The following is a 17,404-nucleotide window of genomic DNA, read 5'->3' as shown; positions in this document are numbered from 1 at the left end:
ACAAACATGTCTGAAGGCAACAGTGGTTATAGCTGTTCTGAATGACCACACTCAAAGGCAGGGTGAAAAGCTTGCCCTTATAGTGAGGCAAGATGCAATGAATCGTACAAATGTGGATAACTGCACACTCTTTCTGGCATTAATGGCATTAATAGTCTTGCAGTTGTACACGTGAAAAGTGGCATAAGTAGTTTTGTGATTGAGAGAATGATACTTTCCCACCTCATCACACCTGACCAATCACAGCATGAAAATAATTTTTATTTGTATATTTTTTACACAAAGTCCACAAAGTGCTTCACAGCATCTAGGAAACAGAACACATTAAGACCAAAACAATAAGAAAATTACAATAAAAGATATGAAATCTCTATAGAGATAATATGTGAGATGCAGCCCCTTCAATTCCAACATTAGAGATGTCAGGGGGGATGGTGTTCAATGATCAGACAAACATTTTGTTTGAGGAATACTGATACCTTAAAGGGCAACACACACCAGCACCATGTGACGTACACTGAAACACCTGCAACTATTGTTTTCTAAGAATATGCTTAAAGCTGCACTGATTTTCATTTTTATATTGTATTTTATGTATTACAGTGGATCAAAGGATTGTGTAAAATGTGAAAGGTGTCACTCTTAGTGACAAACCCACAGAGAATTATAACCAACTTTGCAGTTCCCCTTACTGGAAATATAGAACGTTGTGGTTTTACTGTCTGCAACTTCGCTGTTTTGGTTGAGCCTCACAGCTCTCATTAGCTTAGTTTCCAGCAGCAGCAGGCAGCTGTTCTCAGTGAAAAACCCACTGTACACTACCTGCCCAGCATCAAACAGACAGACAAAGTTAGCAGCTAGCTAGCAAACAGAGTGAAGCATTTAGCAGCTAAAGACCTGGATATTTTTCTCGGGAGTTGGTGAAGATCAAAACAGAGCAAAAAGGAGAGTGAATATCGGACTTAAATTCATCAGGTGGACACAAACATGACTGTAAATGAATGCTAACTTTGCTTTTAGTCTGCTGGATGTGTAAATAGGCAACTGTTTGCTAATACATTAACCATATAAACTTAATATGGTAAAGGTCAGTTTTGTGTTTACATTCTGCTGCCCCCAGCTGGCCAAATAAATATATAACGTCTTATCAAATATGTACATTTCTACTGATATATTAGCAGCAGTAGTAGTGGTTGCCTCTTTAACCTTTAAAAATTGAAAATCAGGTAAAACTCCTTAAAAGATGAATGTCTTTTTCAGTGAAGATTGAATGATGCTAAACACAACCACGTGGCTATCCACTGGGAGCCTGAATGCAGAGACATCCGTTGAACCCTAATATGTATGCTTAGCTTCCATCTGCTTGCTTTCTGATCTCTGTCTGTCTCTCTGAGCTAAAGTAGAGAAAAATATTCTCCTCTTATCTGCCCTCTCTTCCTTTCTCTCTTGTGTTTGTGTGTGAAGGATTACAGTGAAAAATGAGACAAGGGCACGCAGAAGAAAGCTGCATTTATAATGTCAAGTACCCTTTACTGTCAAAATATATATTTAATATATTTCCTGGCCTACGATCCTGGCATTATTTGGGCTCCTCTCATTTCAGCACGAGGCGGGCAGTGGAATGCACACAGCTTGAGGTCTTTTGGTTTTCTGCAGGTGGAAGCCAGTTTTGTGTCATTCTGTCGAAAGGACTGAAGCTGGGATTATACTGAGGGCTGGGAAGAGATGTCCCAATACATCCCTCAAAATCAAATTCACTATTGGTTCAAAAATATTGGTTTTGGCCTTCAAATCCAGTAAAAACTAATTCTAACGGTCTGAAATTATGTCGATTTTTGTCCTTGGCTCAGGACAGTTAATCTTGCCCTCCATCACTGTGACACAGAAGCAGAATTCCTCCAGTTCCTCTAGTTTTTTTCACCTCTCTCGTACGCCAGTCCCCTCCACTCATTTTCAAACTCTCTCAACTTCCTTTTGTCCTCTATCTCTCTCTCTCACACATCCCCCCTCATCTCTCTCTCTCTCTCTCTCTCTCTCTCTCTCTTTGCCAGTCTATATGAGTCTCTCACCCGGTCACTCTCTGTGATACAGGTGCATAATGTGTGCTGCATGTCCTGTCCAGCCTGCACCGTGTCTCTCTGCTCAGTCTAAAGGGGCTGATAAGGCCAGATGGCTCTCTGCTTTGTAAGCCTGTGAAGCGAGTAATGCAGTGGAGCAGAGCCTCCAGGCTAAACACTGTCTGCATCTCATGTGGGAGAGGTGTGTACGTGTGTGTGGGTGTGTGTAGTGGTAATTCTGTCCTTGTTAGAACCAGTTTAGGTTCAGACCTTCTGAGTGTGGACATTTTGCAAAATGAGGTCATTTTGACCAGTCTTCACTCCTTCAGGCTGCTACTTTTGGCAAAGACTTAAAATTACTCAAGGTTATTTCTGTTCATTCAACACAGCCACAAAGTCACAGAACATACCAGACATAAACTATCATTTTTCATGCATACGTGTCTTTGTGTGATACACAAAAAGCAGTTTGTTGACTGCTGTATTTCGAGTAATTGCCGTCACTGGACAAGTGGAGTGTGTGTGGAGCATTTTCTGAACACACTCTGACACTTGAATAATGAGATCATCCACTCGCTCTTGCAGCTACACGGCTCACAGTGTCTCATGCTCAGTTGGTGTTTTTATTTTACTTAAGAGGAACAGTCACACCGTTTTACAGTTACTAACAGTAAAACAGATTCAGAACACATGAAGTAATTGCACAAAGTTATCTAGAAAAAGTAGTAGAGTGCATAAGGGAAGGAATGCCTTTAACAAATGTTGTCATTTTTACATTATTTTTCATTTAAAGTAAATAAATTGAGTATGTGTAAGAGGGGAAGCTCGCCAATTATAAAGTTACAGTGTGTGAGTTACGTGGTGATGTGTCCTTCTACATGCTGCTGTACCTTTTGTATCCCTGCACCGGCAGCAATACATTATGTTCCTTCTCAAGGTTATCAGGAATCAGGGTTTAACCTTCAGGGTGTCAGTGAGTCACAGTGAGACACAAAAGTGTTGTAGGTGTTGGTAACCTGACGTGTGTAAATTGAGGAGAACATTGCAGAAGGTTCCATAAAAGCTTATCTTCAACTCCCATGCTGCTATGTACAGGTGTCTGGTAATAGTTGACCTTGTTTGGAGTTGTCCTGTTAGCAGTTTTACAGATGTCTCTTTTATGATGGCGGTCAATGGGGAAAATGTTTTCTTTAGCCTCTGGCATGTTTTTGTGGCAGTACCATGTTGGTCACTGGTTCAGATTGGTAGCAGTCTGAGCTGACTGTAATAAATGATCCCAAAGACCAACATTTTTGCAAAATAACTTTGTTCGGAGAACTTAAGGTGCTCAATTGGTAAAACTAATAAATTAATGATAAACTAAATAAACTAATTAATTTTGGGCTAGCTAGTGTTGGCCACTGGGAACTTTTCAAGGGGAACTTATAGTTTTGCATTGAGAGGTATGTCAGCTAACAATTCTGTCTCCTAGAAATTACATGTGTATACTGCTAAATTGTTTTCTCAATTACGTTGCTTTGGCATATGTAATCACTGCCTGGATTATGTTCACATGCATAATTTTTAATGAAGGAAGTGCTACATATATATACTTCACTGAAGTTGTAGGGAGGTGATTGAGGTGGATGTGCAGGCACAAAACACAAGATGTTGACACCGGAGGCCGAAGTTTTCCTCTTGAGTCTTCTGTGAGGTTAGGTTTAGGGAACAAAATCACTTTGGTTTAGGTTAGTGAAAGATTTAGGTTTTGGTTCAACATTAATAAAAACATCAAGTCACCTTATACTGATGTCATCTAAACTGCATCAATTCCCCAGGTTATAATTACTACGGCCACTAGATTGCGTGAATGTGACTATGGATTGTTTGTACCTGCCAAGCGGGTAGCTCTCTAGTCTGAAAAGTGAAGCCATTGTGGTAGTGCCTCAAACCTGCATTATTTCTAATGGCCAGCAGGGGGTGACTCCACTGGCTGCAAAAAGAAGTCAGATTGTATAGAAGTCTGTTTCCTAATGAGTTTATGGTCTCAGTTGCTAGTTTCAAGTCTTCTTCAATACAGCATGATGTTCATTTGGTAAATTATGGCTCTATTTAGAGTAAAATAGATGATAAAGCAGGGTGTGCTTTAGGGCGTGGCTAAGTTGTGATTGACAAGTTGCTACCATGGTGACAACGTTGATAACGTAACATAACTATGGCGTAAACCCAGATTCACAGAGTATAGGCGGAGTTGCTGCTATTTCAGTGTGTTTTCAGTTCGTGAAAGTTAATTGTAACATTTTGGTCATCAAAAACAGTCATTTCCAACGGACAGAGTCGGATGTTCAGTTTTTTCAGTGAGTACATTTTGTTTGAATGTTTTTAGGTCTGTTTTTCACTAGCGGAAATCAGCATTAGCATTATCACTTTTAACCATAGATTGTAAATGCACCGTGCTAACCAAGCTAGCAGCTAGCACTATGGTCAGCTCCACCCTCTCGTCCAAATATGGTCACTTCTGGCTCCAAAAATCAAATATGGCGACGGCCAAATCCAAGATGGCGATGGTCAAATCACCAAACTCGAGGCCTCAAAACGGCAGACACCAATGGGCGACGTCATTGTGACTACATCCATATTTTTTACAGTCTATGGTGCCGACCTGAATTTTAGACCTATAGCTACTGTTGTTTTCATTGTGAGGACAGGCTGGTATTTGCTTTGTAGTTTAGTATTATTAAATAAACACAGTTTCTTGGAGGCAGGGTTGCTACAGCACAGCCTGCAGTAGGTTCTGTAGCTACGCCTACACTGAGCGTGTGCTTCCTTAAACATATAACTAAATGTCAGGGCTATGGCAGCTACCGAATACCATGTGGAAACAAGAAGAACTATGATTGGTCAGTGTGGGCTGCTGCATTTTTGTGGAGAGATTATTGATAATGAAGACAAAGTTAATGAAGTTGAAGATTTTCCTTTTTAGCGAAGCCATTTCCAATGCAAATCCTCAGTCTCTGTTTCTTCATTAATTTACATTTTTGTCAAGTTGTAAAAATGTTGCAATTGAATGAATTATTAAATGTCCAGTGACAACGTGTTTCATTATTTTTTCCAACAAAATATCCGATCTTGCTACAGCATTATTAAACTTTTTATGGATACGTTTAGCACAGAAAAAATCTGCAGTGACTTGAAGCACAATATGTTTATTAACATTTAATTAAAACCAGACTCTTTCACTAACCTTAACCAAAGCGCTTTAGTTGTCTAAATCTAAACACACACAGGACTCAGGATGTGGACCTCAGCCTCTGGCACCAAGCTCTTGCGTCTTGTATGTCCTCCATCCACTCTGACATCCCCCCTCTGACTTTTAGAGCAATAAATATATGTACTGTAGCACTTCATTCAGGAAGCAATTATGGTTGCCAACTCAACATAATTGGGAAAATTAATAGTATATAATCGTAATTTCAAGGGAACAGGGTTGCTGCCTCAGTAACTGAAAGATTGTAAACACCTACTTTAGCTAATAATGATTGCATGAAAATAGTCTCCTTTTCATATGGCAGACCCTCCACTCTACATGACAAAGTGGATAAAAGAGTGTAAACACAATTACTGCGTGGGGGAATATGGTTAGGCACAATACAGCCTGATAATGCGTGACACATCCATCTGGCATTGTAGTGGTGCTATCCATGGGTGATACCCTGAACTATAAATCAATACTTATGCAGAGGCATCCAAGGCAGGACCACCACACACTGTAATTCACAAATATCATTCCACCTTCACTATGACAGATGCTGGCAAACCAGCTTGTAAATGCATTACTGACAACCACTGAACCGATGTGGTGCAGTAGACCACGATGCACTGTCAGACACACCTAGCTCTGATTCAGAGTTGCCAGTTTTGGTCAAATATCTAGAGTGAGATCTCGTCATAGAATGTTTTAAGACTTGCCTTTTATGAATGTAATGAATTCCAGAGCTGTAGGTAGGAAAGTGGTTGGGAAGAGATGAACACTGAGGAAACTATATCTGGCAGAGGAGAAAGTAAAGTCAGGGGAAATATCAGGATAGTTTCAAAGATATATGGCATACCCAAATCCACTCTGTCAGAAGGCAATATGGGGAGGCTGAGTGTGGTCCTTGTCCCAAATGCTTCTATCACTGTAAGTTTGGAAGAAGCCTTTGTAAATCACAACTTTGGTCTTAAATGCATAGTTTGTATTTCTATCATTTCTTTCAGTTATGATAAGCTATGGAGAGCTGGTATCTGGGAACAGATCACTGTAGTGATGTCACTGTGTCCCCAACAATTAACTTGTTGAGTATTATTATGATTGATAGAAATGATGGTCAATCCTAAAATATGATGCTTTACATGCCTTACCCTGAAAGGACAAACAGTAACAGTGGCTACAAGACTCTGGTGAATGTCTACAAGGGCATTAGTGACAAATGGTAGGTTGGCTTTGAAGCTCACCGGTTGCACATCAGGCTCACTGGATCAGGCCACGGTCCACAAGGCAACACCTGAGGCTTCATAAACAGGTGCCTGTATATGGGACAAGGCGGTTACGCACTCTGTGTGGGTGGAAATAATAAAAGAGAATGAAGGGTAGAGGAGGCCTCATAGTTTTTAAAATACATTTTTAGTATTTTTTAACCATTTACACCCACCTAAACACACGAGCAATTTAACTGATTGCACCTGCTTCGTAATTTTAACTGTAACTTCACATACTGAATTGAAAATGGTAGGGCGGGACAGTTAAAATGTGTCATTTTTTTGTCATTGTTAAAGAATGAGGTTGGTTTTATTCTGTATTTTTCTTATTGTCAACAAATCTTTCTCTCAATACTTTCAGACTGCGTTACCCTGTCTGTGGCTCTTATCTCTAAGCCCATCCCACTGAAGACGTTACTCTTTAAAGATACAGTAGGTCACAAATATATAGTTTTAGTTTAGTTTTGTTTTTTTTTTTTAAAGGTTCAGTAATTTCCTTAAACAGCTGATTACTGTACTGTTTTTAGCAAATGTTACTTAAACAGGAGGGAATAGTGCATTTGTTGGGGACTATTTTCAGCAGCAGATTAATCTGTAATTTAAACTCTAGTGAGTATTTCTGACAGCAGGACGCTGTGTATGGGATTGAGTCAGTGTGTGTGTTCATGGTAATGAAGGAACATATCACCAAGTGCAACAGCATGGCTCACTGATGTGTTTTTAATAGTTTTGGACAACAACGGAGGTCTACGGCACAAAGGAACAAGATATATCAGACTTTGGATACACACACAACATGAGATTTGTTGACAGAAAGAAACATATCACCAGACTCATCAGCAGTCTCATCCTTTAACTACTATCTTAATCAGTTTTTCCTCATCAACCTTGTTAAAATGACATTAGATTTCTAAATCTGAATGTGTCTTAATCATGCAAGTTTTTGACTTGAGCTGTTTTTAACATCTATGTGGTAAATTGACTGTAACCACTATTAACAGAATTATCTGCGTATAAGGTGTTTATGCAAAATGAAATGAAGCATAGATTTTTTAAAAATATTTATATTGAGGAATAGATGTATTATATGAAAGAATGTACTGTAATAAACAGGGACACTTAACAAATGCCTTTGTTTTTGTCGCACATGGAAATAAAAAAGTGTACATTTATAACAACAACAGGAATACATGTTGCATCTAGTTTTCAGTGTAACTGAGATCTGATGATGTCTTCAGATGGAAAAATATGTTTCAAGAACCAAACACCTCGCACAACTATGAATGATATAAAAAAAAAAAAATAAAGGGTCTCAAACATGTGGGCATTAAATCAATTTGATTTTCAGTTTGTGAGAGTGTAGAAACACAATGTTTCAGCAGGATGCTGGTAAAGATGCAATCTATACCATGATTATTTTATTGCAATGTGCAAGGAGAGCAGTGACATGAGTGTATGTGTAATCAGTGAATGATATGAAGAAATAATATATACGTGTTCAGCAGTTTGTTTGTGTGTGTGTGTGTGTGTGTGTGTGTGTGTGTATAAGCGTGTTTTACCGTCTGATGAAGAATATAAGCTATAAACATGAGCTACCATTCCCTGTGGCCAAATCATATTATCATATTTTTTATATTACATCCAATCACTTTCACCTCTGCGGATGTAATACATGTGGTCTCCCTTCATGCCTCAGCCAGAATGCTGACTGAGGAGCTTGGAGTCAATTCATTTTTCCTTTCAGATTTCCCAGAAATGCACCAGCAGTCGATGCAGGATTATTTCCTCAGGATAATAGCCATTGTCTTTTGGATCACCGCTTTTGTCACCAATTCTCATTTGAATTTATTGGGATTTGCTGCTAATATTTCACTTTGTGTCATGAGAATGATGACATTTTTAAGCAGGGCACAATGGCTAATAGGAGCAATCCCTGGGTACAATCCCTGGTTTTGTGCATTAGTGTATCAGTGCATACATTAAAATGTTTTAAACAATCAATTTTAATATATAATGATAATTACATTAAATTTGTATCACTGTCTTCAGGCAGACAGTCATTTTACTTAGACTGCTTGATGCTGACGATAGTGTTTGATTTTTAGTTTCCTCTAGATTCAGTTTAAAATAGGAAATATGTCAACTACACTGTCAAATTAGTGTTTTGTTTCTTAGGTGGCTTATAAAACCATGTCCAGCTAATCTGCATGAAAATAACAAGTCTGAATGTGAGTTTTGATATTGATAATGTATTCCATGAAGGCAGCAGCAGATGTGTTATAAATTCAGCAGAATTGCATGAAAAATTAAGGCATTATCAACAAGTGCTGAAACATAAAAAAACAACATTTTTTGCAGGTTTAATTACTTTACAGTGAGCCTAACGTATTTAACATCGATATATCACTACCGTTACATAAGTAACTGATGTTTCTGTTATCAGTATCGTATATTGTGACTTTCTCCAACCTAACCTCATTTTTAATTCAAGATATCATTCAGTCATGTAAACATACACTCTGCTGTAGCTACTTTATGATATTTTTCTGTGTAAGAATTTCATGTACTGTGTGTGTCCTGTCCAGAGCCCAGAGACGGGGCAAAGATTAGCCTGCCAGTTTTGTGTCACAGGTGCTGCTGTAGCACAGCCACAAAGCTTAGTTCTTTCTTCACTTCAGTTCACTCCCCTGAAAAATTGCTGCAAGTTGTATCTCTTTTCTTTCTTTTCTCTTTCTCTTTTCTTTTTTCATTCTTCCATATTTTGAAATATTTGTCACTGAGATTTCTGACTCTATTACTGCCATAGGTGCTGAATTAATATTGTCCATGATACATTATATGATATACAGTGCTGCTTGAAAGTTTGTGAACCCTTTAGAATTTTCTGTATTTCTGCATAGATATAACCTAAAACATGATCAGATATTTACACCTGTCCTAAAACTAGACAAAGTGAACCCAATTAAACAAATGAGACAAAAAATATTTTTTTTTCATCTTTTTCATTTATTTATTGAGGAAAATTATCCAATCTTACACATTTGTGGGAGGCAAAAGTATGTGAACCCTTGCTTTCAGTAACTGGTGTGACCCCCTTTTGCAGCAATAACTTCAACCAAACGTTTCTGGTAACTGTTTATTAGCTCTGCACCAGCTTGGAGGAATTTTAGCCCACTCATCCTTACAGAACAGTCTCAACTCAGGGATGTTGTGGGCTTCTTTGCATGAACTACATGCTTCAGGTCCTTCCACAGCATTTCTTTAGGATTAAGGTCAGGACTTTGACTCAGCCATTCCAAAACATTATCTTTCTTCTGCTTTAACCATTTTTTGGTAGAACGACTTGTCGTTTAGTGTCGTTGTCTTACTGCATGACCCACTTTCTGTTGAGCTTCAGTTCACAGACAGATACCTTGACATTTTCCTGTAGAATTTGCTGGTACAACTCAGAACTCATAGCTCCATCAATGATTGCAAGCTGTCCTGGTTCAGAGGCAGCAAAGCAGCCCAAACCATGATACTACCACCACCTTGTTTCACAGAGAGGATAAGGTTCTTATGCTGGAATGCAGTGTTTAATCATTGCCAAACAGAACGCTTCTCATTTAAGCCAAAAAGTACAATTTTGGTCTCATCCATCCACAGAATATTGTTCCAATCACCTTCTGGCTCATCCATGTGGTCTTGAGCGAACCGTAGACAACAGCAATGTTCTGTTTGGAGAGAAGTGGCTTTTTTCTTTGCAACTCTGCCATGCACACCATTGGTGTTCAATGTTCTCCTGATGGTGGACTCATAAATACTGACTGTAGCCACTGCAAGAGAGACCTTTAGTTTCCTAGACATTACCCGGGGGTCCCTTGTGGCCTCCTGGACTATTACACGCCTGCTCTTGGTGTGATTTTTGTTGTTCGACCACTCCTGGAGAGGGTAACAGTGGTGTTGGATGTCTTCAATTTGTATATGATCTGCCTGATAGCCGACTGGTGGAGTCCAAACTCTTCAGAAATGGTCTTGTAACCCTTTTCCAGTTTGGTGAGCATCAACAACTCTTCTTCTAAGGTCCTCAGAAATCTCCTTTGTTTGAGCCATGATACACTTCCACAAACCTGTGTTGTGAAGCTCAGAGTTTGACAGTGAAGACCCAGATTTATCTTCTTTAAATAAGGTAGGGCCACCCAGACTCACACTTGATTGTCATCCCATTGATTGAAACACCCAACTCTAATTCCCCTTCAAATGAATTGATAATTCTAGAGGTTCATATACTTTTGCCACAGACAAATATTTTACATTGGATCATTTTCCTCAATAAATAAATGAACAAGTGTAAAGTTTTTGTCTCATTTGTTTAACTGATGTCTCTTTATCTAGTTTTAGGACTTTAGTGGAAATCTGATCATACTTTAAGTCATATTTATGCAGAAATAGAGCAAATTCTAAAGGGTTCACAAACTTTCAAGCAGCACTGTACAAGAAGGCAATCAACAGAAACAATCAAGATTAAGTCGGTTTCACCAAATGTACAGACAGCCAAACACACACACACACATATGGTTGGAAGCTGGATTGGTACGTTTGTGTCATGTTGCAGCAGCTTCTACCTGTATTATTTTATTATTTTGATATTTTACTAGAGCAAGCCTTTTCAAATGGTCTAGTTGTTAGTTGACAGGGTGTGTACCTGGTCAACTCACTTTGCCATGGCCTCAGTTTTAGTGTGATTGCATTCCCTTGAGCCAGTTAGGTAAGGTTCACAAGGTGATGCAAAATGACTGTATGAAACTATTGAGTGGTTGATGGACAACACCAAGAAAGCTAATGGACATTTTATCTCACAGTTAAAACTCACTTTGTTAACACTGTGTCCACTCCTTACTATTCTCCTGATTTGGTCACCCAACAGCAGAATTTCCCCTATAGGTCCTCACCATTACTCTTGGTTGCACAGGCTCCTGGGCACCCATGACCTGTAATTAGCAATGGAGGTGAAAGGGATTAAATTTGTGATGTACATAACATTAAAAATGTACATCTTATCTCACCTGAAGAAACACTCCCCTTAAAGAATCTCTGATAGTGAGCTCTGTGGATAATCCAGAGTAAGCAGTGGAAATATGTGTTGCTGTAAAATTAAGAAATAATGTGTTTTTTTATAATTTGTTAAACTGACCCCTTAGACATGGTTTAATCATGTGTAAAGGTCAGTTTAATCATTAATCTAAACCAGTTATAATGATGTATTAAACTGCACATGGCCATAGCCAAATGAAACAGTTGCCGACTGAACAAACTGCTCTGTGCAGAGTGTAGTCATCAGCCGTTAATAAGTCCTTGATGCTGGTGAAAGCAATTTCCACAGAATCAGAAAGCAGTAGACCAACTGCACACAAGCCAGCTGTATTCTTTTCTGCTTTTTCTGATGTTTATGCAATACTAGTTTTTAACATGTAGCTTCAGCAGTGGTGGTCCTGGATGTTTTGGTTCCCTGTAGGTGAACTTCAGTCAGAGCCCACCATTACCCCTACCCCCACCTCCATGGACATGAAATCTACTCAAATCTGACACATTCACATTCAAAAATTTGAACAGATTAACAAATAAACCAAACTAACAGTATCTGCATGGATAGAACAAACAAGAGGAAAGTACGCACATGTAGTAGCTGATTTGACGGGAAAAAAAAGTGTGTGTGTGTGTGTGTGTATGCATGTGTTTGTTGCAGGGGTCCTAATCTAATATATGTATCTACTGATTGCTCATGAGCAGCAAGTGCTTTGTTATCCTTCTCCATGTACCCCCTATGCATCGGTATCCTAGGCGACTGCCTATGTTGCCTTCGCTGCCTATACCACAGACCACCACTGAGCTTCAGCAACACTGATATTTGCTCCTCTCCTCATGTGTGCCTCAGGTGTCATCCGTACAGCGATGTCCAGCATGGACCGTGAGACCAGGGACCACTATGCTGTGGTGATCCAGGCCAAAGACATGGCAGGATCAGTTGGAGGACTGTCTGGATCCACTACTGTCAACATCACCCTCACTGACGTCAATGACAACCCTCCAAAGTTCCCACAGAGTAAGTGATCACACTCATACACAGTGTACAGTTGTGTCTGACAAGAAGTGTCCTCTCACCATCATTTAGTTCTTTCTTCACTTCAATCCAGCAGGCTTTGTTAGTCCTTTATTTTTTGTTGCTCTGGTTTAGTTGATTGATAAATTCTTGTAGATGTCATCATTATACAGATAATGTTGCCATAATCTAAGACTGAGAGAAAGTCTCCCGCCATGAATTAGGTAAAATAGGACTTTTCAATTGAACGCATTCATATTTGTTTCACTTGTAAGTCACTTGGGCCACATGTGGAACTATTTGTTTTGATCCATTTTTTCTCCTGTCAAGAGACACTAACTTTCACTGCTCAGGTTACCATTACTCTTAATTAATCTTTATATAGCAAATAGTTGTTGCGGACATCCTATGAGGCTCAGTGCCATTTATAGACTTATATATAAAATGAAAACCCCTGAAAAGTGTTATATAGAAATAATAATAATAATAATATATTGTGTACTGTTATAATAAGATTTAATAAGATAAAAAGACAAGTTTTGAGGTGGGTGAAATACTGCATCAGAAACACCTTTTCATATAATATAACACTACCACAGCAAAGTATTTTCTCAAAAACTAACATACAAGTCAAGAATTTGCAGGTCAAAGTTGTACTCATTGTCAGGCTACTTCCACCCTGTGAGCGAATCCAAGAGAGTTGCGAAGTGGGAGGGGTTGCTGTTTCTAGAAGTGTTTTTCCCCATTCTGTATTTCCATTTCAAATATTTCTTTAAATGATCTCCTCAATACTTAACATAGAAACTGAGGACTCTCCCATATAATATACCTTTCCCATAGGTTTATATTATGATAAGCAGATTACATTATTTCAACTTTGTTTCTGAGAAATAGCATTTTGTCTTTGTTTTTGGCGGACAGCTAAGAATATTACAATACCCATGAGCTGTTGCTATAGAGAAGAAACCATGGGCAAAAATCAGAGCATAATGAATTGAAACTGCTTTGTTGCTGAAGTTGTAAACAAAATGCTTGCTGTCATAGTTGCTGAATTCACTCAAATATGACCCAGAAATTATATGAATTGATTCACTCTGTGGACTGTAAAATCAGTCTTCTCAACATCGTAACCTTTAGTTTCTGCTCGCTGTTAGCGCCCTATATGACCGAATTTTAAGCTTGATTAGTGGCTGTTTCTTGCTGAAATGGACCTTGGGAATTGCAGTTAACATCTACCATGAAATTTTTATGTACACAGTCTTGTACCTTTGACTTTTTATCAAAGAACCAGATATCTTCTAATACAGTTGTTCATCTTTCTGCTCATGATTTAACCAGGAGAGTTTCATCAAGAGCTCCAACTGTGATTCACATTAGTGATGTGAATTCTGGCTCTTTTTAGTGAGCTAGATCATTTGGCTCAGCACATCAATAAGAGCCTTCTCTTTCGGCTCCCACGGTTCTACCACTTCTGGCTTTTATAATTCAGCAATGTTTTGACATATGATTTGTATGTGTGCACATTTATCACTTATATCACTTATTCAATGTAATTATATTAAACCTTATTTCCAGAATACCATAGCTTTACATTATATATATCAAACACTATTACACATGTGTATTGAACATTTAATTTATATTGAACTATCCAAAACAGTGTCAAGCCAGTGTTAAAAATGCTGAATGGAATGATTAAATCAAAGAGAAAACAACACAGGGCAGCTACAGTCCTTCAGAACTGTAGACCGTCAGCCTCCTACTGCTTTTATCCTGATGGTATGATCTGTCTGTCATCACACCTATTTTTTAATATTCATTTATAAAAAAATTATAAAGAGTCAATGGCAGAATAAGCTGTTTGGCATTGGCAGAGAAGATTTGGCAAATTTTTCATGGGCGCAACCCACATACTCAGCTCTGCTGCTCATCCCACAAATGCATATTGCTAACAAATGTGGCACCATTTAAAAGTGAAATAATCAGGCTTTCCAGTGGTATAAGATTTATTGCCAAGAAGCATTGTTACAACAAAGAAATAATCTACCAAACACAAATTTCCTTACTCTTTGTCCTAAGTTAAGCTCCTCCCACTTGGCAACTCTATGGTCCTGAACATTCCATTGGAATTACTTGAATTTGCTGCAGTATTAAGCCATTTTAAATTCTGGTGATCGTACTAACAAAGTGTACATAGAAATCTTAATGCAGTGATTGCATATTGACAAATTACAGCAGAATCCCTGTCCATACGTTGTGGTTGTGCCTTTTCTGCATCACGTTTGCGTCCTCTGGAAGTTTTACCATCATCTTTCAGTGACTTCTGTCCCTCTTCCTTTCGGCCTCTTTGCTGCCTCAAATAGATGCTTTCTTTTTATTGTCTGGGGCAGAAATGATATCTAAGCCTGCTGTTTATTTGATCCAGCCATTGCAACATTAGAAAAGTATATCCACTCCTCATGTTGTCCTGTTGTTTTAAATGTGTAAAACTACAAAAAATGGCAGAACCTTCTCTGTGAGACAGTTATTACTGGCACTGATCATTTTGAAGTTAGACAACTGTGACCGTATGTTACAGTATGCATCCATGCCAGTGCTGGGCAAAACCCCAAATATTAACAATATTTGCAACAGTTCTGACTGTGCTGTGACTATCTGGCTCTGCTGATAAATAGTGTGTGTGCCTACACTATAGATTAATGACCTCAACACACAATAACACACGCACACGCACACACACACACATATGCAGACACATCATGTTTTACAATTACAGCTTCAGGCCAGAATGAATATAAGATTATGCTAATGACACTAGTAAACATGTCAAGAAATGTTATATCACAAATGGTATAGCAACTCAACCCACTTGTTTTATATGCACACATTTGTTTTTTTTGTCTCTGATTCAAGGGCATGGAAACACACTCATACAGAAGCACATAAAGGATCTTTGTATCTTTGTATGTACAAAATCATTCAGCTAAGAACATCAACACCAACCACAAGTTTTTCCGCTGTGTGGAAACAGAAAGCCATATATAAAGAACAGAAATGGACAGAGACTGAATTCACATGTCACTTTGTTCCTGGATTTATGATACATGTTCTAACCATATTGCGTAAATGAACAATGCACATGCACAAATGCACAATGCAACAATGAACATGGTCTGAGAACTGTTCACCAATAAATTCATAGACAAAACACACAGAATCACTGCTTTATAAGTTGGGAACAAAATGTTTGCATGAGGAAAATGTGGAAGTTAATTGATGACAAAACAACTGGGAGGACAAATAAGTCTACAAGGCTTATTGTACATAATCACGGTTACACAAAAGTGTGTAACTGCAGGTTTTCCTGCTGTCCCTCGGTGAGGGGAAAGAGTGATAAAAACAAAACAAAAGTTAGACAAAAAACATTCTCCATGTACAGTACTGTGCAAAAGTTTTAGGCTCTAAAAGTAAAGTGAGGATGCTTTCAAAAATAATGTTATGAATAGTTTTTATTTATCAGTTAACTTCATACAAAGTGCAGTAAACAAAAGAAATTTAAATGAAGTCAATATTTGCTGTGAGCAACTTTGCTTTTAAAACAGCAGCAGTTCTCCTCCGTACACCTGCACACAGTTTTTCAGGTACTTGGCAGGTCAGTTGTTCCTGCATATTGGAGAAGCTGCCACAGTTCTTCTGTGGATTTAGTGCTTCTGTCTCTTCATGTAATCCCAGACAGGAGAGTAGTGTGACCATAAATGACAGCAAAACACAGTAGAGACCATCCCACTGAACGGAAATTAAATGAGTGCATATAAATTAGTCAAATAACATAAATAAACATAGTCTCTACTGCATTTTGCTGTCATTTATGGTAACTGCTCTGTGTTTCACCACCGGTGGGGCTGAGACCTCCCTATATGTGCTGCACACAGAGCGGAGCAGGGGGGGAGACAGTGAACCAGGTGAAGTGTTGTAGTTTTCATACCACAGCTGTCACCAAATTTAGGTTTGAGATTTATTTTAAATGTAAGAAATCTGCCAAATTTACCATCTTGTCGATCATCTGAGGGGGAACAGTCATATCTCAGCAGCCCTTTGGTGGTGGCACTGACCTCACTGCAGCGTTTTAAACATAATATATAAATTCTTTGTTCTCAGAGTTAAAACCTATTTGTTGCTGCCATATTGTTTTTTTCTCACAGTAAAGTTAAGATTCATGTTTTTATTGGACAGTAACATTGTATAACAGTGCTGTCTCTGTGGACTTTTGGCTTCCTATATGTATAGATCACATCACATTTAATTGATAATATAAAATTAAAAGATTGGATTCATTTTACCCCCTGCTGCAACAGCATCAGCAATGATGACATCACAAAGATGTAATTTCTTGAAGCAGTTAAGTTGTTAATTTTCATCTATTTTTATTTAATAATAAATAAGACTTGACAAAATAACTATTTAAAATTCAGTTTATGGGGTTTATTAATGTTAAAATCGCTTTAGGCTATCTCATTACAAATCAAAAAGGTCAAATGCATTTTAAAATTCATCAATAAACTGTAGGCTACAATAAACAAACAACAAAATACTTAACACATTTAAATAATTGAATTCTTGTAGAACATTAAGTAAAAGTTAAAAACGCGCTGAGAATAAAGAAACAGAGATCGAAGATCGAAAAAGGCCAAATACATTGTAAAAGTCAACAATAAACTGTAGGCTAAAACAAACAAATAACAACAACAACAACAACAACAAAATAATTAAC

At 38.2% G+C, this 17,404-nt stretch overlaps 1 protein-coding gene across 5 annotated transcripts in view; it reads left to right on the top strand.

Annotated features, from left to right (window-relative positions):
* LOC122993661 (cadherin-18-like) overlaps positions 1–17,404 on the top strand; it is a 204,370-nt gene that overhangs the window by 112,390 nt on the left and 74,576 nt on the right. For all 5 annotated transcript variants that reach the window (XM_044368010.1, XM_044368011.1, XM_044368012.1 and 2 more), the window contains one exon: positions 12,469–12,636. In XM_044368010.1, coding sequence (XP_044223945.1) covers positions 12,469–12,636 — 168 coding nt within the window. The remainder of the gene's footprint in view (positions 1–12,468; positions 12,637–17,404) is intronic.

Source organism: Thunnus albacares, chromosome 12 (assembly GCF_914725855.1).
Source record: "Thunnus albacares chromosome 12, fThuAlb1.1, whole genome shotgun sequence".
Lineage (NCBI taxonomy): Eukaryota > Metazoa > Chordata > Actinopteri > Scombriformes > Scombridae > Thunnus > Thunnus albacares.
This window is presented reverse-complemented; position numbering and strand designations above follow the sequence as displayed.